General features: G+C 36.2%; 1 protein-coding gene across 1 annotated transcript in view; it reads right to left on the reverse strand.

The window, feature by feature from the left end:
• The window catches only part of JMY (junction mediating and regulatory protein, p53 cofactor), a 98,310-nt gene that overhangs the window by 22,887 nt on the left and 47,474 nt on the right, over positions 1 to 27,949 (reverse strand). Inside the window, exons 3-5 of the mRNA XM_073234721.1 lie at positions 17,442 to 17,592; positions 13,597 to 13,766; positions 1,253 to 1,418 (exon numbers count right to left, since the gene is read on the reverse strand). Of these exons, the coding sequence (XP_073090822.1) occupies positions 1,253 to 1,418; positions 13,597 to 13,766; positions 17,442 to 17,592 (487 nt within the window). The remainder of the gene's footprint in view (positions 1 to 1,252; positions 1,419 to 13,596; positions 13,767 to 17,441; positions 17,593 to 27,949) is intronic.

Genomic DNA, 27,949 nt, shown 5'->3' on the forward strand with positions numbered 1-27,949 from the left:
AATGTTGGCAAGGTTGTGTAGAAAGGGGAACCCTCCTACACTGCTGGTGAGAATGTAAATTAGTTCAACCATTGTGGAAAGCAGTATGGAGGTTCTTCAGAATGCTCAAAATAGACTTACCATTTGAGCCAGGAATTCCACTTCTAGGAATTTACCCTAAGAATGCAGCACTCCAGTTTGAAAAAGACAGATGCACCCCTATGTTTATTGCAGCACTATTTATAATAGCCAAGAAATGGAAGCAACCTAAGTGTCTATCAGTAGATGAATGGATAAAGAAGATGTGGTACATATACACAATGGAATATTATTCAGCCATAAGAAGAAAACAAATCCTACAATTTGCAACAACATGGATGGAGCTAGAGGGTATTATGCTCAGTGAAATAAACCAAGCAGAGAAAGACAAATACCAAATGATTTCACTCATCTGTGGAGTATAAGAACAAAGGAAAAACTGAAGGAACAAAACAGCAGCAGAATCACAGAACCCAAGAATGGACTAACAGTTACCAAAGGGAAAGAGATTGGGGAGAATGGGAGGGTAGGGAGAGATAAGGGCAGGGAAGAAGAAAGGGGGTACTATGATTAGCATGTATAATGTGGGGGGTGGGGGAAAGGGGAGGGCTGTGCAACACAAAGAAGACAAATAATGATTCTACAACATCTTACTATGCTGATGGACAGTGACTGTAATGGGGTTTGTTGGGGGGACTTGGGGTAGGGGAGAGTCTAGTAAACATAATGTTCTTCATGTAATTGTAGATTAATGATAATAAAAAAAAATGCAGAGAGAAAAAAAAAAAGAATGGGTTGGTTGTAGAGCCAGACAGAAAAAAAGAGTTTTAATCCACTTACTGGCTCTGTACCTCAGGCAAAGTCATTACCTTTTAGGCTTTTCTGTAAAATAGTGGTTATCAGAAAACACACTTCATATGGTGAATGTGTGTGCAAAGTACTTAGCAGTGTCCAGGACACAGTTAAGTGCTCAATAAATATTAAGTATCACCTCCTTTGCCCACAAAAGTCAGAATTTTTAAGAATAAGATTCTAGCTGAAGCAACCTTTTCAAAGTGAGCATTTTACAAAGGTAATAAATAAAAGTCACACTGCCAAATCTACTAAACCACTTGTTTGCCTTTAAAAGGTATTACATTAAGCCTTTTTGCTTTAATCTGAACAGAAGAAACAAGGCTGTCATTTTCCCATATTCAATCTTTTGTGGACTTATGTGGTTAAATGTAGACCATACCGGATATAAGCCTTTTGATGCTGTCCAGTTGTGCTGTCAATAGTAACTCTTCACACTTCAAGATTTCAAACTGTACTTCATACAACTGAAGTTGCAGATCATAATAATCAGCTTCTAACTGATCCAACCGAGCTATGGCTTCTGTACCACCCTGCAAACTCTGCATCTGCATTGAAAATAAAAATAAGAACATCTCTACATAGTGTAGACAAGAAAAAAAATCCAGTTATGATTAGAAATGAATCAGTATAAATCCATGAAGCAACTGTTCTAAGAAACTTGAAGATTTTTTTAAAAGATATAAAAATGATAATAATCAAAACAGTTTCAAAATAACTAGGCAAATGTGGTAAAAATAAGTTTTTCAAAGTTTATTTATATTATAGCTCATTCATATTTAGGATAATACATAATCCTAACTGTCCTGACATAAATATTAGTAGTGTCCCTTTCACCCTCAAAAATGGATGCTAAGTTATACAGTTAACCTTATGAGATAAGATGTATGAATAAGATTAGGCCATACTTGGATAGTTACAACAGAGGGTAAGTCTGATCAATCCCACACATTCAGAGCTTTGTTTTGCTCCATCACAGCCTGTCTAGCTTCTAGGATCTGGTGGCTGTAGAGTGAGGTGAGTGGAAATAGCATGATAGAATTACCTCTTGTGGAAATCCTTGCAAATCTACTGGTAATAATCACTATAGTGTTGTTAAGTAAATGCACTCAGGGTCCTACACTGAACCTAAGGTGGGATACAGAAGTTCTGGGTATGTCTCATGAAGCTGTGGGTAGTCTTGCATGAGGTCTACTTGGTTGGTTATTTGGCTTTTGATCCTGAAGAGAGAGGGAAGAGATATTGCCAGGTGTCAAAAGGAAATCACTATGGCAAAAGCATGCTTCAGATACTGGTTCCTGACCCCAATATTTCTATGGATTCCTATATGGCTCTTTGGATGAAGGCAGCTGACAGAATGGCTTTTCAGGAATCCATAAGATGTCAACTGTACAAGCACAGTTTTCTGGTATGAGAGAGTAAGCATTCCTCCAAGATATTATGTGTAAGAATAGCATCACTGCTTTGGCAGTTCAAGGTTCATGCTTAGAAGCTCCATGAGACCTTTAGCACAGGTATTAGTGTGTCCTGGGAGAACAAGTGCCATTGGTGAGAAGGCCCTTGCATCCCAGGAAGTGACTACCAGAGGGGCTGGGGGAGAAAAGGGGGAAAATGAGAGAGGTATTTAAGATCTCATGTGAAGCATCACAATACCAGGGAGATACTTGACTGATATTCCTGGGACAGCCATGGCAGCAAAGTCAGTGAGTTCTTATTGCTGAAAAATAATCCCTTCTGTCTGATGAAGTTGGTGAAACGTATTAGCACAAAAAAAGAATATGTTTTGAATAAGATTCTGCACTTTACTTACTAGATGTCTACAGTCTAACCCAATGACTAGAATGTTTTGCTGAGTAATTTCAAATTCCTTTAATAAAAATTTTGAACTGCAAAGCAATAGTTAGGCTGTGGTCTCACTGTGGAATGGTACACATTTAAAAATAACCAGGTGAATTAAATACAGTATTATTTAATAAATGTTACAAAAAATTTGTATAAATGTTTAATAAATTATCTAAATTGTAAGCCAGCAATCCCACTGTATTATGGCATTTTTTTACTTTATAAAGACAAATACAGAACAAACCCCAAATGCATTTAATTATAATGGCTCAGGGTGGGGTGGGAGTGAAAAAAATGCTGATATAATTAATTCTTGCTGCTTTTATCTTAAGTCATTAAAAACAGGAACCTTAGAGTGACTCTATCCTGAGACTCTAAGTACCACTTTAAATTATAAACATTTGTTTACATATTGTCTTGGGGCTCTGGCCCAGCTCTGGAGACCACAGCCACAGGATGCATCTTCCTGTTTTTTAGACCCACATTCTTTGAGAGAACATCATACAAAAAGTAAAATATGTAATGTTAGAAGGCTTTATTCTCTAAGTGGAGGATTATAATCACTTAGTTTAAAACTTTAGTGTGAATCTGTCTAAAAACCTTAATGTAAGACCAATTCCTATAAAACTGCTTGGGTCCAGGACTAGGCTGTCAATTCCATCTTCACTATCTCCGGTTCTCTTCAGCTAGAAGTGACCATTTATCTGCCACATTCATGATACTGTGCTAAGGATTCCACCCTGCACTCTCTAAGTCTGTTTCTCCCTTCCAGTCCCTTAGCTAAGGAAGGAAGCTGAAAGCCATTGAGGATATATACCTTTACAATGATCAGTTGCACTGACAGCATATTATAGTACTCTGAACCCTGCCTGGGGCCCATGTACCTTAAAAATACTTAGGAAGCATAGTGACACCAAAATACAGTCAATATCAAATATCAAACTGAGAAAGGAAGTAGGTATTTTCTTACAAGAAGTGGACTTGCTCACATTTTTCTGACTGAGTCCTACAAAGAGTAAGGGAGGCCAGGGGCACATCTGCCATGGCTGGGTTCAAAAGGAGGACAAATATCAGAGGCAGCAGTGCAGACAAAGCATCTGTTAAATCCTAACCTCTGAGAGAACGAACAGTAGGCAGTGGTGGGCCTTAGGAAGCATTAAAGGGGTACAGGCCCAGAGTAAAGAAGACTTTCATGGGATAAGCTAAAGAAAAAGGAGTAAGAGGCAAGTCAGGGAAACGTGGATGGCAAAATTGTGCTCTGAGGGTTATCTAGACTTCAACATGGAACTGAAAGCCTCAGTAAAAAGCATGGAGAGGTATGGGAAGGCAACATTGCTCCAAAATCAGAAATTTCCAGACGGATTTTTTTTCCTGGTACCAAACTTAGCTGACATCCACAGAACTAAGGGAATGGGACTCAAGAGTGGACAGAGCATTAATTCTGGACAATGGAGCAGTGCAGAGACAGTGAAGCTGGGAGTCATGGTTGGGGTGTCTTTGTTATACCTGAGGCAGTGCTTCCCTGGTTAAGAAGCCTAGAATGTAGGTTAAGTGTAGAGCATAGACACTCAAGTGCCAATGAAAATTACACTACCTTGAAATTTACTCAGCTCAACCTTCACCCTTCTAAATAAACTTTTGATATCAGGATATTAAGACCCTAAACCAAACTGACGTGCCAATGTAACCCAGGTAATAGCAGCACTACTGGAGCCAGACCCAATTCTCCCAAGTCCTACAACAATGGTCTTTCCACTAGACAAATATGTAGGGAGCACCATTCAAGTAAATATGGAAAAGGAAACAAAGAAAAATGTTTTTTATAGTAAATCTAGCAATGGAATCAAGTTATTAATCTATGTCATATACCACACAAAACATCATATACTACTGACCCAACATATACGACCATTTATTTCCATCATGCACAATGACACAGTATTCATGTATACCTATTTTGGCTGATTGTACTGTATCATGAAATGAGATAAAAAGCAATTTATACAAACTAATGCTGCCCATTGTCCTGTCTTGCATTCTCGTGTGACAGAAAACCCCATGACATGTGAGGAGCTATGAGAAACAAAACTTTCAGAATATCTGTGGTTTGAGTCATTCATTCAACACATACTCACTGAGCACCCCACCACTGCTTGAATTATAGAGTATGGCAATAAACAAGAAGTAGAGCAAGGGTTCAAAAGTAGTCATTAAAACCATAAACAGCATATGAGAAAGATTAAAGGCAAGCTCAGCAAGTTCTCTATCAAGACTATCCCTTGTATGTGGAAAAGACTGAAAGAACATGAAACTTAGAAGCAGACACATCTGAGTATAGATACAGTTTCCTTCCACCAATGAGAGTTGCACAAATATGGATAATATATAGAAAGTCAACAGAACTGTTTGTAATTCCACATTTTGGAACTCTTGGAAAACTAAAAATATCCACAATTTCTTTTATGTCAAAACTTAATCTCACAGTCCATTTGTAGGAAAGTATGACCTGAATTATGTGAGTCCCTATTTATTCCATTCAGTGCAAATATCTATAGCTGTCATTATTGGAATATTAACACTGTTCTGGAAGTTATATGCCCTAAATTTCCTTTCTGAAATCTGAAAAAAAGACTTCTCAAACATATCTGGCCTCGAGGCTTCAAATAACAATTAATGGGCTTGTAGCACAAAGGATTATGTTTGAGAATTAAACAATATACTTAAAGCCTGAAACACTGAAATCTTTTTACTTTTTTTGTAACCACTACCAAACTGTAGTTTAGATGGCTAAAATAGAATTTCATAATTAAGTAATAAATTTAAAACTTTTGGAATAGTACCTGGCTTTTTGTTCATAGAGACTGAAATTTTTAGTATGAGGTATGGAACATACTCTATCAATCTGCTTATTGGTAAATAAATGAAAAACAAAGGGCTAGCCTATCTCACTGGTTACACATTCTAGCTGCCCCACCTTAGTGCACATTGTGTCCACCACATCAACATTCCTTGCTGTTGAAACTTTTTGGCAAGGCCCATACCAAATTCAAGTAAAAGTCTTAACCATAGAAATATTTTTCCCATCTTTGTATTCCCTTCCTTGTTATTTGCACAATATCTAAACAGAATAATAATGTCTAACATTTACTGAGTTCTTACCCTATAAAGGCACTATGCTAAATACTTTACATAATTAGTTCATGGAATCATAGCTCTCCTAGAAGTAGTACATTAATTATATTTTATGGAGAGGCTAATTCACCCAAGGTTATATAAATGAACTTGCAGAATTGGGATGTACAGAGTTACACTGTCTAGTTTAGTATTCACAGGACACATGTGGCTATTTAAATTTAAAAACTCTGTTCCTCTGTCACATAAGCCACATTTCAAGAGCCAAATACACATGTGGCTAGTACCCTATTGGAAAATGATGATATAGACAATTTTGGGTACAGAACATTTCCATCATTGTAGGAAGTTCTATTAGTGATTTTTAGTAATATTTAGACCCGAAGTTCATGCCCAGTATGGCACACTATAAATGTCTAATAAATACTTGATGACCTAAATAAAACTGACTTGGGATAGTATAACCTTAATTAAATGTAATTTACTCTTTTAGGAGAAAGACAAAATTATGAAATATAAGGAACTAACCTCAGGATTGATATATATTCAGCTCAGTATTCTAGTAGTTCATGTATGTTCATAGACATGACCTTAAGGAATCACAAAGTTAAAAAAAAAAAAAGGATGTGAAATGGTTACACTCCTCTCCCAATACAGAAAGCACACTGATATATTTTTAGAACCTTCAACCACAAGGGTTGGAATCTAAAGGGTTTTTAGGTTAATTCCCTGTTAACCAGAGATCATGGTAAACCAAAAGATATACTCTATAAGTTAATTGAGATGTAACTGTATTATCTATAGCTTAATATCTACTTGCTTCATTAATAATCTATTTTTAACAACACTTGTAACATACATCGTACTCCTAATTCTGTGATTATATATTTTAATCTCCAATGGTTTAAAATATATCTGATGTAATCTGTAGCTAATACAGGTCTAAAAGTAAAAGGTGTATATGCATCATCAGATTGTGCTATTATTTTTGAATCAGATTGGAGGGAGTATACTATTGAATGAGTGGAGAAAATTAACTAAAACTCATTAAAATAACCCTGGATTCTCTCAAAAGTATAGGGCCAAAAAAGACACTGATATTTTCAGGAAGTTTTGATAGGAAAACCTGAGTAACAGCAAACAATCTGGGATCAGAGGCTCAGGTACAGACAATTTGGGAACCTACTAAATTTGTGTGCAAAGCTGTGTGTATATATGCATATTTCACTGAGTACCGGGTTCCTAGCTTTCAAATTTGTAAAGCGGCAGGAGTCTGTGACCTACAAGGATAAGAATGACTATAATCAAGACTCAGTTAAAAAGGAGATAGATTAAAAGGAACAGTACCTCTAAGTGTAGTTAAAACTTAAAAGCCAAACAGAATTTTGCTTGTCTGGGTAGTATTTAATATCTCAGCATTAATTTAGAGATTTTTGTTTCAAGTTCAGCATTATACACATGGCAAATATTACTAAATATTTTTAACTTAATTTCTAATTTTAATTTTTAAAATGTTTCATATTGTTACATCATAAGTTTTTTGTTTATAAAATAACCTAAGGAGACACAGCATGTCAACGTTTTTTCAAAGAACAAACGTTTCCCAATAATTTAAATCATAGGGTAGTGCTGTATATAAAGGCTTCACTGGCAAAGCATTTGTTTGGGATGGGCTTAATAATTCTCATGTGCTCTGTTTCTCATGAGTAATGTGTCACCTTAAATTAATGCAATAAAATTGGTACAGTACCTCATCACAGATATATATAAAAAGCACAATATATTATACACAAACAACAAGCATAAACCTGGAAAGAATGACTGACAGTTTTACCAAATCCTTTGAAGAATTCAGACACAATCCAGAACATTAAAAAAACATACTATTAAGGTAATGGACGGCCCCAGGGAAAATGACCCCACAGATAATCATCCCATTCTCAAGGCCTATTTCAGCCTCACCCTTCCTTTAAAACCCTAGACTAGTAAGAATGATGTTCTTGCATTAGCAAGTAGTCAGAAATCTTTCTCTCAGTAGCTCTTTCAGACACCCAATATTGTCAGTACAATTCTATGTCAGCCTGGTTAGAACAATAAAGCTAGTCAATGTGATGAAGACAATGTGATGAGGTAATAAAATGCCAGGATTTTAAGTTTTAAAAATTCTGGAACTTAAGAAAATTCCAGATAGCTAGTTACATAAAGGAAAAGCGTAACTAGAAAAGAAGACTGCAGTAGGAATGCCTCAGGCAACACAAGATGGGACTGAAATCCTTTCAAAGAGATTCTGAATATAAAGTGCGGAAAGGTTCCAGGACGAGTTCCAATTTTACCTTTAACAACAGTAGCAAATAAGAAAATGTAAGGGAAAAACTAAATCACAACTTGAAATCCATTAACAAAAAGACTTTTTTCTAGATCACAGCCATGATACATCATTATAGTTTACTCTCATATATTATTTTTTCAACAACAGCTAAAACATTTTTAAAATGCCAATGAGGACTACTAGGTATACCTCCTAAGCCAAACAAAATTCATAAAGCAATGTACTTTACATGAAACTGTACTGATAAAAGTGGACACAATATTTTGTTCTCTAGAGACCAAAATACATTACTTTCACAAATATATAGTCAGTGCTGTAGAAACCAACATGGTCAATCCACAGAATGGGAGCAAATATTTACAAGTCATTTATCTGATGAAAAAGACTTGTATCTAGAATATAGAACTCTTTTAACTCAATAATAAAAAAGAAATGACCCAATTTAAAAACAGGCAAAGATCAGAACAGACATTTCCCCAAAGAAGATACGTAAGTGGCCAAATGCAAACAAAAAGATGCTCAACATCAATGCTACCAGGGAAATACAAATCAAAACCACAATGAGATCCCAGTGCACACTCACCAGGATAGCTATAACAAGAAAGATCAATTATAAGTGACAGAGCCTGGACAGAAGTACCACCTTTTTGGATAAGCCCACCTGTCATCTCAGAGAGACCTAGGTTTCATTTTACTTAGGCTACAAGCAATTTCCTGAGGACAGGTCAGCAAGCCACAAGCTCACCTTTTCCCTGACCCAACCCCTCAAAAGCCTGCCCAAAACCTGGCAATAAAAAGCCTCTTAGCTTGTAAGAGACACCTTCTTTGTTCTACTCACCAGAACAGAGAGGTCCCTCTCAGGTTTAGGAATAAACCTGCTTGGACTGTTGAGTTAGCATCCCTTCTTTTCCTTTTAAGAAGTATTAAGAAAAATGTAGAACATGTGGAGAAATTCTAACCCTCTTACGCTGCTGATGGGAATATAAATGGTACAGCTGCTTTGGAAAACATTCTCGCAGTTCCTCAAAAAGTCAAAAAGCAGTTTCACTAAGTACATACCAAAATAAATGAAAACCTTGCACATGAATATTCGTAACAGCGCTTAAAGTAGAAGGAATCCAAATGTTCATCAACTGATGAATGCCCAAAATACTGTATAATCATACAGTATTGTTAGGCAGAAAGACAGACGTAAGCAGGTAGAGGAAGAGTAAGGCCAATGGAGCCCAAAAGGGACTCAAAGAGTTAACCAGATAAAACCAGAGAGCCAGAAAGTCCTCACAGAGTTAATTAGCTGTAAGTTTCAAAGGCCAGGAGTGACTTGGAATGTCCTGATATTCCCCAGATAAAGAAAAGTATCAGAGTGCAGCCCATGCCTTCATTGTACCAATCACTATATAAAATCTACTTAGCCCATGAAAAAGGCCCAGTTTATTCTTTAACTTAACCTGTACACTATTCTTCCTTTTCTTTCAGCCCAAATAACTGTAACCAGGACATACAACCCCCAAAATGTAAATAAACCTATGTAGGTAAAGAATGCTGAGATCCGGACCAATAGTCACCTAGATAACCCTATCCTTAAGACAAAATTTCGAAGGAATTATAAATCACCTGTATACATCATACCTTACACTGACTCCTACCCAAAAGGCCCAAGAAAACCAAAAACCTAAACCCTTAAGCGTACCTCCTAAGGTTGACAGCACTCCACTTTCTCCAAGTGTGTCACTCTCTCTGTTCTACTCCAATAAGTAGGGAGGGGCTACTGCAAGCTCTGATTTGGGTTTGCAAATTCCTATTGTTTGGATGACCTGGACAAAACTGCAGCTGTACAATCATGCTCTTCAGTAGCCTGCAGGAAAATCTCCTTTCTTTGCCTTTGGGAAGTTCCCAGAACACAATATCACTCCATCCAGTGCTCTGCAGCTCCCCCAAATCCTGGGGTAGTAAGAGACTCAGTTTCCACGCCATGAAGATTCAAGCGGATACCAGCTGCCAGGTAACCCTGGCTTCAGGAATCAACAAGGGATTTGTTGAGCAGGAGTTCAGTGAGCTTCCCTTCCCTGCCTCTGTTCTTCCTTGCTCTCTGCAACCTGCAAGGCAGGTGCCATTCCCTGCTATTCTCACTTCAATGAATTCCTTCCTAACATATTCATTCTAACTTCCATGCATCTCCAAACAGAATTTCTTCCCCAACAGTATCATTCAGGAAAAACTAAATGAAGCACTGATTCATGCTACCACATGGATGAACCTTGAAAATAATATGCTAAGTGAAGTAAAAAGAAAACCCATTATTTTACAATGTCATTTATATGAAATGTGCAGAAAAGCAAATTTATAGAGATAGAAAGTAGATTAGTGATTATCTAGGGCTGAGGAGCCTAAAAGGAGATATGGGGAATGTCTGACTGACTGCTAATAGGCACAGGCTTACTCCTGGGGTAATGAAAATGTTCTGAAGCAATTACAGTGATTCTGTTAATATACTAAAAATCACTGAATTACACAAGTTAAGTAGGTAAATGGTATGGAATACAATTATCTCAATAATGTGATTTTTAAAAACACTTTGGTTATTTTAAACATACAACGTACAGTTTAGTGTCTAAACTTCCTCCCTGCCCCATTCACAGGGAATATGTTCTAAGAACACTAGTGGATGCCTGAAACCAAGCACAGTGTCGACTCCTACACAAATTATGTTTTTTCCTATACACATATACCTATGATAAATTTTAATTTACAAATTAGATACACTAAAAAATTAGCAATAGAACGATTATAATATACTGCAATAAAAGTTATGTGAATGTGGTCTCTCTCAAAATATCTTATTGTACTGTGCTCACCATTCTTGTTGTGATATGAGATGATAAAATGCCTACATGATGAGATGAAGTGACACAGGACTTGTGACATAATAGCATTAAACTAGTATTGATCTGACAGTTCATCAGAAAGGGTAGTCTGCTTTCAGACCACAAGGTTGGCCTTAGGTAATGAAAGCTGTGGAAAGGGGAACATAGATAAGAGGAACTGATGTACAACAAATCAAACGAAGAATCAAATAATTTTATTCTTACCTAAATCTTCTGGGGTATAAGTGCTCTTTTAAAATACCTACTATAAATTCAGTAGCCTCACCCAGCTAATTCTCCCAGCCCAGCAAAAATCCACACTTCTGGCTTTCCTTACCAGCTTATCTGAGATACTGTGGTACAATATTAGAAAGGCACAGCCCATGTACACTCTTGAGTGCAAGCAGGTGTGATCTGGATCAGACCATCCCAGTCTGTCTTTATTTCTCAACTTCCCAGGAGTGCCCTGCAACCTTGAGTAGTTTTAAAATCAGTCATTTCCGGTAGCCAAAACATAGTATGGGTCTGACTTTTCCCAATTCTTATTTTACTACTGAGTTAAGGGTCCAAATTTCTGGTATTTATATTCATTTCTGAGAAATGCTTCACTTTTTATTATTAGCAATGAAACAAAGTTTGAAGAGCAGGGTTCCTTCATGTAAGGAAATGGGCAGAGGATTTAAGAATGGCCCTCCAGTAAATTCTCTATAAATTGGCCAGAGCAGTATCTCATAAAACAAATTTGATCATTTACTCCTTGATTAAAATCTTATAATGGCTCCATACCATAAATTAAAACTCCTTGGTAGAGTGTGGAAAGCCAACCCCAAACTTTGTTTACTTTTCAAACTTCATGTCTCACTATTACTCCTCCAGATAACTAGGCTGACTTCCTGACCACTCTGGGTCTCCTGGAACATCCAGCTCACTTCACCTGTGACCCTATAGTCAAAGCTGTGGATGCCCCCAATGGCCCACACTTTGTATATAATTGTACCTGCCTACATCACAGCTTGTTTTCACACTGCAAGTGTCTTGCCCCACCATACTCTAGTAACTCTAAGCACTATGACTGCATTTTATACATGCTTTAAAATGTGTACATGTATGGTGTAAATGTATGTACATTTATTAGCAAAACACTTAATAAATGTCTGCTGAATGAGTAACTGAGCAAGAACATTTGAATTGGGTAGACTTCCAAAAGGCAGAAAAAGGCAAAGGAAAGGGAAGAATTAAAGGTGATACTGAAGTTTTAGGCCTGGACTACCTTGAAGAATCATGAGCTCTTAATAGAAAGAAGATTTAAGAAGTACATTTTGGGTATGCTATGGATAAATGAAGGAGTTTTAGACATATTTCATGTATGGCATGTTTGCCAAAAGCAGGATTTCATTTTTTTCCAAAAATGGCTTCACAAAATAATGTATGATACAATAGACTGTTAATTGTCTCAAGTTAATGAGAAAACAGATTAACAAAAGCAAGGAGAAACAATCCCAATTTTATTTAATAATTTGAACACTTCTCATCTTTGAAAAGGCATAAACTGAATAGTTGTGTCTAAACCATCAAGTTTTACTATATGCCATTTAGAACACCCTTTCAGGTTCATCCTTCACATTACCTTTTAATCTTCATTCATGATTAAAATTATAATTTTCCTTGTTTTCAAAAATATTATACTCCTAGACACAAATATTTGCTTCTACTAATACTCAGAAAAAACTATCAGCAAATGACCAATGTACATATTTAAGTACCCTTTCATAAACAACCAATCTGTTCTGACATGGTTTAATAGCAAAACATGTTATTAGCATATTAGAAATAATGGCCTAGGTGATAGTGAAAAACAGTATACATCTAATGAGTTTCAATATTTTTTAGCAAGCTTGGGCATCAGTGATACATTCAGTGCTGTTTGGGGCACTATGAGGAATACTAAAACCACTGATGAACAGGATGACAATGATAAAATTAATTTTTAAAAATCATTTTAGATGTGTTTTAAATATATTTATCAGCAACCCTTCTCAAGGATTTCTATTACTGTTGTTTTTTTTTCTTTTTTGTACTTGTGAAGAGGTCTTAATGAAGCACAGGCAAGAAATTTGGATCTCTAACCCTATTTTGTTCCAGTAGGAAAACAATGGGTGGTTCCAAAATAGTAATGGTTGAAGCATAATATAATCAATTCTAAGAAACATCTACTGCCTTAGGATTTTTAATAAACTTTTCTGGGTGTGAAGCTTTCTTAATAATTGTCAGAATTTGAACTTTACAGTAGAAAAATTTGAAAATAACAAAGAATGTCAACCTCTTTTTTAACATTGCGTTATTCTCTCCACTCACAATGTGATGCTATGAAAATTTTGTGTGTGTAACTCTTACATATTATGGCAACTCAAATCGTAGGTCCCATTGTATTATCTTCACCTCACAGAGACAGTGCGAAGTATAAAAAGTGCCTCAGAAAAAATGTCAGTTTTGTACAAAGATAAAAATCAAATATCAAATCTTTTTTTTTTTATGAATTTTTCAGATGGTTTCTGTTACCTCTTCTTTTAGTGCATGTTTCCTCTGTTCCAGACAGATCTCTTTAGCTCTCATCATCTGCAGAGTCTCCTTAGAAACTGCATACTGGAGTTTTTCCATACGTTCAGCTGCTGCTGCCCATGATGCTTTACCAAATTTCTTCTGATCTGCTCGCATTCGATCATATACAGCTATTGATAATAATTTTTAAAGAGACATTAAGACATAAGACAACTTAATACTGAAGACTTTCAAAGTCTCAGATTTCACTGACTACACTCAGATAAACCACAAATCCTACTCCAATGATAAATTACCTATACTATAACTGCTCTAAAATGTAATTCAATAATATCTTAGATTCTAATGTTTTCAAAAAGAATTTGAAATAATTATCCTCAGAAATAACTTCCTGAGGATAAAACTAAGTTTTTAGGTTAATTTTTAAAACTTTAAAAAATGTTCTTTTATATAACTAGTGTTACTAAATTTCAAATTTTCTATAAAACTTTTATTCTATAAAAGTTCCTATTTTTTCCTGTGTATGTTAGTTGAAGTTAGAGCCATAACTATTCAAGATTATTTAAAATTACTTAAGCTTATGTGCTAATTTTAATCATTTTGAGTCCTTCAAAAGCATTGTTAATGGCCAGATATAGGAAGGAATAAATCTGAGATGTTAGCACGGAGCTTTTTCTGAGGTTAGAGTTGGAGCAGTACAACCAAACCCTAAGGAAGACACTCAACTTCTCTCGAAAAAAAAAGAGAACTTTTTAGTTTGCCATAAGGGAGATCTTATGAGAGATTTCTTGACAATCAAACAGCTAATATCTTCAAGTTAAAAAAGTATCACTGACAGTAGTATGATGACAGTGCTTTATCTTGGGTCTTTATATCACTAACCCAACCACCTGTTTGCCCAACCACTTTAATAGGTCAACCACTTCAATTATCATAAAAGAGATAGGCAGTCTGATCAGCACCAAATGCAATCTTTCAGTACACATTCACTAGTAATTTATGTTCAGAGGTAAGTGATAAATAATTTTGTGCTGTATGTCCTAACGATCTCTTAAAAAGGAAGTATATCTCAGTAACCTCTGACTCAGAATTTTAAGAAATCTTAACTTTTGTGTTTACAATAATACATGTACATACTTAAAAATTAGGACTGTACAGGCAGGCTTGTATTATAAAAGAGCAGTTTCTCATTCTTAGCTTTCTCCCACCCTTAATCCCAATGACCAAATCCAACCAACTTTTAATTGCTTCTGGTGGTTACCTCCATACAAGAATATTGCTGTTTTGATTTATAGTCTTTAAAAATTATCTTTGAGTTCCAATTATGACACATGAGAAATTTGCTTACACAGAATCTCCTCTCAATAGTTAAAGCTGTTCTTTTGTTTCTCTATTTTTCTGCAGCCTTTAAATGCTAACATATAGGAGGTAATGTTTTCAATTCACAATCTCACTCTGAACCTCAACTCTAGGGTTTTTAACAAATAAAATTTACTTATGTTCATTGAATATCAAATGATTTTGCCACTTTAAATCTCTGCCTGTCTTTTAAGACTGTTATAATATTTTGTACCCATAGATCAATATATTACTGCACTGGAGTGCTCAGAAAAGTAAATTAAATGGCTGAGCAAACAAAATCTCTCTCCTTGTTTGGGCACAATGGCTTCCTGCTAAGATAAAGTCCCCAGAATTGCAGTATAAAGAAGTCTACAATGACTTGATGAAGCATTTGGAACCCTACAATGATGTTCACATACAAAATTTTTTTACCTGAAATTGAGTAAACAATGTATAAAATAGTAATAATTAAAACTATGAAATCAGAACTGTGAACTCTAAGAGTATACTCAGCATCACTGCAATTATGTAATAAACTGTAGAAAAAAAGAATTTGCAGATACACAAAGTGATCACATAAGGCTGGTAGGACTCGTCTAATATTCTTTATTTTCTATAATGGTTACTTTTTTAAATCACAATGCAAAGAGACTTTTTTTTTGATATTAGACAGAAGAGTGCATATAGAAAACAGGCTCTAATCCAAGTTTACATAGTTATAAAAATAATTTACAGTAGGGAAAGACATCTTTAAATGTTCAAAGGAACTATTATTAATGTACTCAAGTTTTTTCTTTTAATTTCTATTTTAAAATCATACTGGTCTGGGGTAAATTCCCAAGAGTGGGATTACTGGGTCCCATGAAAAGTATATTTTAACTTTACCAGAAACTGCAAAATCACCTTCCAGAGAAATGTACAATTCTGCATTCCCACCAGCAACGCAGGAAAGGTTTCCATTACTCTGTCCCCTTGTCCGCACTTGGTATTGCTAGTGTTTTTTATTTTAGCCATTCAATAGGCATGAGTTGGTGTCTCATTGTGTTTTTAATGTGCATTACCCTAATGACTAATGATGTGGAACCTCTTCAAGTGCTTATTTGCCTTCTTTATCTTCTGGAGAACTAAGTCTTTTCCCCATTTGTTAATTAGATTGTAAATTTTAAGAGTTCTTTATATATTCTGGATATAAATCCTTTGCCAGGTATGTTACTTGCAAATTATTTTCTCTCATTCTTGTCTTCTGACTTTCTCAATGCTGCCTGGCAGAGTAAAAGTTTGATGAAATTCATTTTATCAATTTTTTTCTTTTACAGTTCATGTTCTTTATCATTTTTATCTTTTACAGGTTGTATATGTGGTATCATTGCTATCTGTGTCTAACTCTAAGTTACAAATATCTTTTTCTCCTTTGTTTCCTTCTGGAAGTTTTATAGTTTTACCTTTTGAGTTTGTCTTTGTGTAAGGTGAGGTTTAGCTCAAGGTTCATTTTTCTGCATATGGATGGCCAATTGTTCAAACACCATTTTTTGTTTTCCACTGATTTGCTTTATCAAAGAATAGTGGCCATATATTATGATTTTATTTCTGCATTCTCTATTCTCTTCCATTAACATGTCTATCCCTTCCACATACCATGCCAGTAATTTGTAAAGCAGGACAGTGTGATTCTTTGAATTCTTTTTTCCCAAACTGTTTTAGCTATTTTCATGCCTTTGCCTTTCCACAGAAAGTATAACCAGCCTGTTTGTCTAGAAAAAAAAATTTTTTTGTTGGTACTTTGGTAAATGTATTTATCAACTTGAGGAAAACTGATATTATTACTATGTTGAGTATTCTAATCCATGACACAACATTCTAAACATTTACTTAGGTCTGTAATTTACTATATCAGTATTTCATAACTTTAAGCATATAAATCCTGTATATTTTCTTAGATTTATACCTAAATATTTCATTTTGGGGTAAGTTACTATAAATGGTATTTAAAAAAAAATTTATTTCCAATTGTTCATTGTATACTTGGATAAATAATTCCATTTTGTGTGTTGACCTGATGTCCTGTGCTTGAAAAAGTCACTTTGTTAGTTCCAAGATATTTTAAAAATAGATTCCATACAATTTCTACACAATGTTACCATCTGTGAATGGTGACAATTTAATTTCTTCCTTTCCATACTGTATTTATTTATTTTTCTTGCCTTATTAAAACTGGCTAAGATTTACTATATTATGTTCAATATGAGTGGTGAGAGCTGTAGATATGCTTTATTAGATTAAGGAAGTTCCTTTCTATTCCAGTTTGCTGAGTGTTTTCATCAAACAAGGCTGTTGTGTTTTGTTGAATCCTTTCCAGCAGCCATTCATATGACTGATCAAACTTTTTTTAAGACCAGGGTTTCTCAACCTCAGCACTTTTAACATGATGGGTCAGAAAATTATTTGCCATAGAGTGGGCTATCCTATGCAAATACCTAATAAGGATAATTTTACTGGGAACTCACCTTTTTGAGCTTTAGCTGTTATTTCAAAATATTTCACAGTAAGATCCTGAATTGACAGCACAGCCATGTGAGCTTTCCGTTGCCAATCAGCATCTTCTTTTTGTAGACTTTCAATTCTCCGCGGACCCAGATAATCATTCTCCATGGAAATCTTTAGAGAGAGAAAAAAGTAAATATAAAATGCATTTTTCTCTTTTATTCATTCCTTAAACATTTACCAAATGTTTATATACCAGGCATTGTGCTTGGTGCTAAAACAAATACATGCTTTTCCCTGCTCTAGAGTGCAGGCTATTAATTTATAAATGAAGTTAATAATTTTGAAGATATGTGACTTAGAAATGTGTTTCACCTTCCTCATTCTCTACCTTCTTTTTCATCCTTCTCTCTTCCATATAAAACAAAGGAAATATTGCAAAATGCTAAGAATAAAATGCTTATTTAATAACTGACAAATTTTAAAAAATGGAAAACTCAGATTTTAATACTGATAATAAACAAACATTGGCATATCTACCTACTAAAGGATACAGGATAAAAGTAACAGAAAAATTATCTTTGCATTATGTACAAGAATCACAAATAAAACAAAATGACAAAGGAAAATTGGAAGTCAAATAATAAGACACTGATACACCAGGTAAATGTTGAAAATAAAATTCACAGAAGTGACAATATTAAATAGTACATAAAAGCACTACACAGGTATCTTTAACATGGAAGAAAGGTGTGATCCAGCAAGAACAACAACCTTTTTGCACATTCCATCTTTTCTACCATATATTGAGAAAAGACTGTTAAACATTAAATGAAAAGTCAGTAACAACATCTTAGCTGTTATTTAGGAAAATAGCTTCAAAGAGGAATCCCAAAGATGTTCTGATTTAGAGAACTGCAATATAGCTTGAAAAAAAGGGGGAAAAAAATGTATGCCAGATAACTAATAAAGTTATAAAATAATACACCCATAAAATACAATTCTATGGAAACAAGGCCAAAAAAGATGGTAGAGTAGGAAAGCAAGGTGGCAACTACTTCCTACACACACACCAAGGAAGCAACTACAACTAAATCTGAAAACAACCTAAAGACTGTAGAACAGATCACCTACGACTGGTGAAGAAAAGAAGATCACACAGAGAAGGGTAACGTGGCAGAGCCAAATGAGCATTGACCCAAACCCTTCCCCCATCCCAGCCCACAAGTCGGGGGAAGAGAACAGCAGGAAGAGGATAGGTGCCCAAGGATCACTGCACACCTGGCCCTGGAGATCTGCTCCAGGAACATGAATCCATATTGCATTGGGTTCTGGTGATTAGCTGGACTGGACACCAGAGGCAGTTAGAACACTCCAGGTAGCTGAGACTTCAGCCCTTTGTGGAGCACAAGCACACTCAGCTACTCCTGCTGAGAACCAGCACAAAGGCAGCAGTTTGAAAGACTTGCCTGCAGTGTGAGGGTTCCTAGAGGAGTGAGGGCTGGATGGAGCTATTTCTATAGAATAAAGGGCAAATGGAAGATACCTCCCCAGCCCTCCCCGCGACCAACAGGTTGGGAACTCTCTGTAGCCCCAGATGCTAAATCCCCTTCACTGGTGGCTCAGCCCTGAGGCACTTCCTTGCAAACCCAGAATGCCAACCCACCCAAGCCCAGCAGCTTCAGACTTAGCTGTCCCATAGGCAAAGGGAGACTCTCTCAGCCATCTGGGACCTGTCTCCAGCTAATGAGAGAGGTACCTGCAGAAGCCAGCTCCAAGAGCTCCTTCTTCCCCTCAGGTGGCCAAGTCTGATGCTTAGGGGCTTCTGGTGCAACTTGCTGCAGCAGCTCGCTACCACCACCTCCCGCGCATTCTCTCAGCCCTCCTAACCTGCAACTTGTCACTGCTGATACCCAATCATTTTGCCACTGTGCAACTTACAGCAGGAACACCTCTCCCACCTTAACTCAGAAGCCCCACCGCCACTGCAGGGCAGGCACAGGGCGACCTGCCCACAACAAGACCTGCAGAAGCCACTGCTCTCATCACAAAGGTCTGACTGAGGCAAAGGGTCCACTCGGGCAAAATGCTCACCTCCGCATACTGAGATAAACCACTGCCTGCAGAGAGACAGAAAGGTGGCCCTGCCCACTGCCTAGCAACAGCAACCGAGGCACCACTACAAAGCAATCAGATGGAAATTAGAGAACAGGAAGACAACAAACTGAGGAACAGAGAGGAAAGGTATATCTAGGAATGAAAGAATTATGAAAGAGCTGTGTAACCAATCCAAACAAAACATTATTCATATAATAAGGGTATCAGAAGAAGAAACAAAGGGATAGAAAGTCTCTTTGAGGAAGTAACTGTTGAAAACATCTCCAATCTAGGGAAGGAAATAGATACTCAGGTCATGGAAGTACAGGCTGGTTATACTTTATGTGGAAAGGCAAAGGCATGAAAATAGCTAAAACAGTTTGGGAAAAAAGAATTCAAAGAATCACACTGTCCTGCTTTACAAATTACTGGCATGGTATGTGGAAGGGATAGACATGTTAATGGAAGAGAATAGAGAATGCAGAAATAAAATCATAATATATGGCCACTATTCTTTGAAAAGCAAATCAGTGGAAAACAAAAAATGGTGTTTGAACAATTGGCCATCCATATGCAGAAAAATGAACCTTGAGCTAAACCTCACCTTACACAAAGACAAACTCAAAAGGTAAAACTATAAAACTTCCAGAAGGAAACAAAGGAGAAAAAGATATTTGTAACTTAGAGTTAGGCACAGATGGCAATGATACCACATATACAACCTGTAAAAGATAAAAATGATAAAGAACATGAACTGTAAAAGAAAAAAATTGATAAAATGAATTTCATCAAACTTTTACTCTGCCAGTCAGCATTGAGAAAGTCAGAAGACAAGAATGAGAGAAAATAATTTGCAAGTAACATACCTGGCAAAGGACAACCAAGAAGAAATGGACAAATTCCTAGAAAAATACAAACTTCCAAGATTGACCCAGGAAGAAACAGAAAATGCCCAACAAAAATGTCCAGGTCCAGATGGTTTCACAGCTGAATTCTACCAAACATTTAAAGAAGAGCCAATATTCCATTCTTAAAGTATTCCAAAAAGTAGAAAAGGGAATACTTCCAAACTCATTCTATGAAGCTAGCATCATTCTAATTCCAAAACCAGGCAAAAACAGAAGAGACGGGAGGGGAGGGGAGGAAATTATAGACCAATATCCTTGATGAACATGGATGGAAAAATCCTCAACAAAATATTAGCAAACTGAATTCAAAAATACATCAAAAGGATCATCCATCACCACAAATGAAATTTCTTTCAGGGATGCAAGGATGGTATAGTATCTGTAAATCAATCAATGTGATACACCACATTAACAAAAGGAAGGATAAAAACCACATGATCATGTCAATAGATGCTAAAAATGCATTTGATAAAATTCAACATCCATTCATAATAAAAACTCTTAACAAATTGGTACAGAGGATATGTACCTCAACATAATAAAGGCCACATACAAGAAACCCACATCTAACAACATACTCAATGGCGAAAAGCTAAAAGCTTTTCCTCTAAGATCAGGAAAAAGACAACCATGTCCACTCTCACCACTTTTATTCAACATAGTACTGGCAATCAGACAAAACAAAGAGATAAAAGGCATCCAAATTGGTAAGAAAGAAGTAAAACTGACACTATTTGCAGATGACATGATATTATACATAGAAAACCCTAAAGACTACACCAAAAAACAATTAGAATTAATGACTGGATTCAGCAAAGTTGCAGGATACAAAATTAATACATGGAAATCTACTGTGTTCCTATACACTAACAACAAACTAGCAGAAAGGGAAACCAGGAAAACAATTCCATTTACAATTGCACCAAAAAAGAATAAAGTGCCTAGGAATGAACCTAACCAAGAAGGTGAAAGACCCGTACTCTGAAGATTGTAAGACACTCGTGAGAGCAATTAAAGAAGACACAAACAAATAGAAATCTATCCCACACTCATGGATAGGAAGAACTAATATTGTCAAAATGCCAATCCTGCCCAAAGCAATTTAAAGATTCAAAGCAATTACTATCAAAATACCAATGGCATTTTTCAATTAACTAAAACAAGTAATCCTAAAATCATATGGAACCACAAAAGATCCCAAATAGCCAAAGCAATCCTGAGAAAGAACAAAGCTGGGGGAGAATTACACTACCTGACTTCAAGCTGTGTTACAAAGCTACAATAATCAAAACAGTATGGTACAGGCACAAGAACAGACCCATAGATCAATGGAACAGAATGGAGAGCCCATATTTAAACCCAGGAATATATAGCCAAGTAATACATGAGAGAGGAGCCATGACTATCCAATGGGGAAAAAAACAGCCTCTTCGATAACTAGTGTTGGGAAAACTGGACAGCTACATACAAAAGAATGCAACTGGATTGTCTAATTCCACACACAAAAGTAAACTTGAAATGGATCAAAGACCTGAATGTAAGACATGAAACCATGAAACTCTCTGAAGAAAACATACACAAAAATCTCATGAACATAAGTATGAACAATTTTCTCCCAGAAATATCTCCTCAAACAAGGGTAACAAAATAAAAAATGAACAAGTGGGACTACGTCAAATTAAAAAGTTTCTGTACAGCAAAGGACACCATCACCAGAACAAAACGGTATCCTACACTATGGAGAATATGTATGCAAATGATTATATAATAAAGGGTTTAACACCCCCCCAAAAAAACAAAACAAATAACATCAGGGCTGAGGCCCTGAACAGACATTTCTCCAAAGAAGTACAGATGCCCAAAAGGTACATGAAAAGATGCTCCACACTGCTAATCATCAGGGAAATGTAGATCAAAACCACAGTGAGATAGCACCTCAGACCAGTCAGAATGGCCACTGTCTAAAAGATAACAAATAACAAATGTTGATGAGGATGCAGAGAAATGGGGATCCTCCTACACAGTTGGTGGTAATGTCAACTGGTACAGCCATTGTGGAAAGCAGTATAGAGGCTCCTCAAAAAAAACTAAGAATAGAAATACCATTCAACCCAGTAATTCCGTTTCAAGCAATTTACCCAAAAAAAACATCCCTGATTTGAAAAGATATGTGCACCCCTATGTTTATTACCATGTTATTTACTATAGCCAAGATATGGAAGCAACCAAAGCATCCATCAACAGATGAATGGGTAATGAAGAAGATGGGGTACATATATACAATGGTATAGTATTCAGCCATAAAAGAAGAAATCTGCCATTTCAACAACCTGGATGTATCTAGAGGGTATTATGCTCAGTGAAAGAAGCCAGGTGGAGGAAGGCAAATAGCATATGATTTCACTTACTTATGGCATACAAAAACAAAGCAAAACAGAATGAACAAAACAGCATTAGACTCACAGACACTAAGAAGTGACTAGTGGTTACCATGGGGGACAGGTTAGGGTGCATGGGTGGGGAAGGTAGGGGAGAATAAACTTCTTAATCATTATATAAATTGGTCACAGAGATAGTAGTACCGCATGGAGAAAACACAGTCAATGATTCTAGAACATCCATCTATGTTGACAGATAGTAATAGTACTAGAGAGGGCGAAGATTCAATAATATGGGTAACTGTTGAACCACTGTGTTGTATATTTGAAACCAATATAAGACTGTATATCAATGATACTTTAATTTAAAAAAATACAGTTCTATGCAAAAAATAATGCTCATGAAGAGTGTTTAATAACAGGGAAATGATTATGCTATATTAAGTGAAAAAGGATCAAAATCAGCTATAATTTCAATTACAACACATTTGGTGGTGGATTATGGGTAACTTTATTTTTCTTCCTCTTTAAAATCTGAATTTTTAAATCTTTACTGTGTGTGTATGTGTGCGTGTGTGTGTGTATATATATATATGTATGTTGCTTTTATAATCATGAGCAAGAAAAAAAAGTTTTTCTCTCTTCTTGGTTTCATGACCCATACCAACTAAACAGGCTGAAGACATATTATCCCAGAGGTTTCCTGTTTCTGGTCAAGCAAACAATGAACTTGTGTTTTCATATAAGAGGCCCAGCAAGAGGTAAATTATGAGATTTACCTCTTTTTTCCAGTTTGTGAGGAAGAAATGGGAAATGGAGATATGATCAGAACCTAAATGTCTTCCTTAACAGTTGAAAAACACAATTATGTGAGCTCCATTTCTGGGACTATAAAAATAGTGCCAGGCAAAGACAATTAAGCCAGTAGCAACAGGTTGGATTGCTGATATCCAATTCCCTACTCATCTGGACTGAATTTTTTTATCCTCAGAAGATGATCACTGTATTTCTAGTCTCATACTACAGGAATCAAACTTAAATGATGCTACTGGATATGGGTGATTCTTTTTCTCCCTTTTAGACTTTCCCAAGACTAGTATTTGCAAATCACTTCAATTGTGTAATTTTGAATAAAAAGATCACTGTACTACTAGGTGCTTCAGAAGATATAAATATGCATAAGACACATACTCTCTTCACAAAGAACTTTACAATATAACTGGGGAAGGGGTGGTTAATGATTTCTGTAACGTAGATACCGGTCTTGAAATTAGGAGATCTGGCTCTGCTACTTATTAATTGTGAGACCTTTGACAAACCACCTAATCAATTATTCACTCAAAATGATGATGTATTACAATATCTGCTCAGTCCAGTATTGTAACGAAGCACTAAAAGACAGTGATATATTCAGCCTTGTGGAGGACATAGTCCCCCCAAATAAAGAATTATAACAGTGTATGGATAAATGTCATTATAAAGTATGCCTAAGATACCATGCCACCAACTGAGGAGGTTGGAGTGCAAAGTCTGGGCATAGTTACTATAAGGAATGATGAATATATGGATTTTTAACAACAAGCAGAATTTTTAGCCAGGTATTGAAGGTGATGAGGAGTGTCTGTATAAATGAATAAAAGTATTTCATGACCTTCAAGAAATGAAAAGTTTAGGTGGCAAGAACACATTTAGCTGTTTAGATCAAAGGACAGATTTTACTGAGGTTTGTAATTGCAGAGGGCATTAATAAAGGTGTAGCTTTTTTTTTGGTATCGTTAATCTACAATTACATGAGGAACATTATGTTTACTAGACTCCCCCAATTACCAAGTCCCCCCACCGACATACCCCATTACAGTCACTGTCCATCAGCACAGTAAGATGCTGTAGAATCACTACTTGTCTTCCCTGTGTTGTACAACCCTCCCCATGCCCTTCCCCCTACATTATCTCTGCTAATTGTAATGCCCTTTTTCCCCACTTCTCCCACCATTCCCACCCATCGTCCCCAGTCCCTTTCCCTTTGGTAACTGTTAGTCCATTCTTTGGTACTATGAGTCTGCTGCTGTTTTGTTCATTCAGTTTTTTTCTTCATATATTCCACATATGAGTGAAATCATTTGGTATTTGTCTTTCTCTGCTTGGTTTATTTCACTGAGCATAATACCCTCTAGCTCCATCCATGTTGTTGCAAATGGTAGGATTTGTTTTCTTCTTATGGCTGAATAATATTCCATTGTGTACATGTACCACCTCTTCTTTATTCATTCATCTACTAATGGACACTTAGGTTGCTTGCATTTCTTGGCTATTGTAAATAGTGCTGCAATAGACACAGGGGTTCATATGTCTTTTTCAATCTGGGTTGCTGCATTCTTAGAGTAAATTCCTAGGAGTGGGATTCCTGGGTCAAATGGTATTTCTATTTTGAGTCTTTTAAGGAACCTCCATACTGTTTTCCACAATGGTTGAACTAATTTACATTCCCACCAGAAGTGTAGGAGGGTTCCCCTTTCTCCACAACCTCGCCAACATTTGTTGTTTGTCTTTTGGATGGTGGCGTTTCTTACTGGTGCGAGGTGATACCTCATTGTGGTTTTAATTTGCGTTTCTCTGATGACAAGCGATGTGGAGCAGCTTTTCATGTGTCTATTGGCCATCTGAATTTCTTCTTTGGAGAACTGTCTGTTCAGCTCCTCTGTCCATTTTTTAATTGGCTTATTTGCTTTTTGTTTGTTGAGGTGCATAAGCTCTTTTTATATTTTGGATGTCAACCCTTTATCCAATCTGTCATTTACGAATATATCCTCCCATACTGTAGGATACCATTTTGTTCTACTGGTGGTGTCCTTAGCTGTACACAACCTTTTCAGCTTGATATAGTTCCACTTGTTCATTTTTGCTTTTGTTTCCCTTGTGTAAGGATATATATTGATGAAGAAGTTGCTCATGTTTATGTCCAAGAGATTTTTGCCTATGTTTTTTTCTAAGAGTTTTACATTCAGGTCTTTGATCCATTTTGAATTTACTTTTGTGTATGGGGTTAGACAATGATCCAGTTTCATTCTCTTATATGCAGCTGTCCAGTTTTGCCTATACCAACTGTTGAAGAGGCTGTCATTTCCCCACTGTATGTCTATGGCTCCTTTATTGTATATTAACTGACCATATATGCTTGGGTTAATATCTGGACTATCTTTTCTGTTCCACTGGTCTATGGGTCTGTTCCTGTACCAGTACCAAATTGTCTTAATTACTGTGGCTTTGTAGTAGAGCTTGAAGTTGGGAAGCGAGATCCCCCTTGCTTTATTCTTCCTTCTCAGGATTGCTTTACTATCGGGGTCTTTTGTGGTTCCATATGAATTTTAAAACTATTTGTTCCAGTTTGGAGAAGAATGCTGATGGTATTTTGATAGGGATTGCATTGAATCTGTAGGTTGCTTTAGGCAGGATGGCCATTTTGACAATATTAATTCTTCCTAGCCAAGAGCATGGGATGAGTTTCCATTTGTTAGTGTCCTCTTTAATTTCTCTTAAGACTATCTTGTAGTTTTCAGGGTATAGGTCTTTCATTTCCTTGGTTAGGTTTATTCATAGGTATTTTATTCCTTCTGATGCAATTGTGAATAGAACTGTTTTCCTGGTTTCTCTTTCTGCTAGATCATTGTTAGTGTATAGGAAAGCAACAGATTTCTGTATATTAATTTTGCATCCTGCAACTTTGCTGAATTCAGATATTAGTTCTAGTAGTTTGGGAATGGAGTCTTTAGGATTTTTTATGTACAATAACGTATCATCTGCAAATAGTGACAGTTTGACTTCTTCACCAATCTAGATGCCTTGTATTTCTTTGTTTTGTCTGATTGCCGTGGCTAGGACCTCAAGTACGATATTGAATAACAATGGGAAGAGTGGGCATCCCTGTCTTGTTCCCGATCTTAGAGGAAAAGCTTTCAGCTTCTCACTGTTAAGTATGATGTTGGCTGTGGGTTTGTCATATATGGCCTTATGTTGAGGTACTTGCCCTCTATACCCATTTTGTTGAGAATTTTTATCATGAATGGATGTTGAATTTTGTCAAATGCTTTTTCAGCATCTATGAAGATGATCATGTGCTTTTTGTCCTTTTTGTTGATGTGGTGGATGATGTTGATGGATTTTCGAATGTTGGACCATCCTTGCATCCCTGAGATGAATCCCACTTGATCATGGTGTATGATCCTCTTGATGTATTTTTGAATTCAGTTTGCTAATATTTTGTTGAGTATTTTTGCATCTATATTCATCAGGGATATTGGTCTGTAATTTTCTTTTTTGGTGGGTTCTTTGCCTGGTTTTGGTATTAGAGTGATGCTGGCTTCACAGAATGAGTTTGGAAGTATTCTCCCTCTTCTATTTTTTGGAAAACTTTAAGGAGAATGGGTATTATGTCTGCTCTATATGTCTGATAAAATTCACCGGTGAATTCATATGGTCCAGGGGTTTTGTTTTTGGATAGTTTTTGATTAACGATTCAATTTCTTTGCTGGTTATTGGTCTGTTTAGATTTTCTGTTTCTTCCTTGGTCAGTCTTGGAGGGTTGTATTTTTCTAGGAAGTTGTCCATTTCTCCTAGGTTTTCCAGCTTGTTAGCTTATAGATTTTCATAGTATTCTCTAATAATTCTTTGTATTTATGTGGGGTCCATCGTGGTTTTTCCTTTCTCATTTCTGATTCTATTGATGTGTGTAGATTCTCTTTTTCTCTTAATAAGTCTGCCTAGGGGCTTATGTATTTTATTTTCTCGAAGAACCAGCTCTTGGTTTCACTGATTTTTTTTCCTATTGTTTTATTCTCAATTTTATTTATTTCTTCTTTGATCTTTATTATGTCTCTCCTTCTGCTGACTTTGGGCCTCATTTGTTCTTCTTTTTCCAGTTTCAATAATTGTGACTTTAGACTATTCATTTGGGATTGTTCTTCCTTCTTTAAATAGGCCTGGATTGCTATATACTTCCCTTAGAACTGCCTTTGCTGTGTCCCACAGAAGTTGGGGCTTTGTGCTGTTGTTGCCATTTGTCTCCAGATATCGCTTGATTGCTATTTTAATTTGGTCATTGATCCATTGATTATTTAGGAGCATGTTGTTAAGCTTCCATGTGTTTGTGAG

Source organism: Manis javanica, chromosome 1, assembly GCF_040802235.1.
Source record: "Manis javanica isolate MJ-LG chromosome 1, MJ_LKY, whole genome shotgun sequence".
Taxonomy (NCBI): Eukaryota; Metazoa; Chordata; class Mammalia; order Pholidota; family Manidae; genus Manis; species Manis javanica.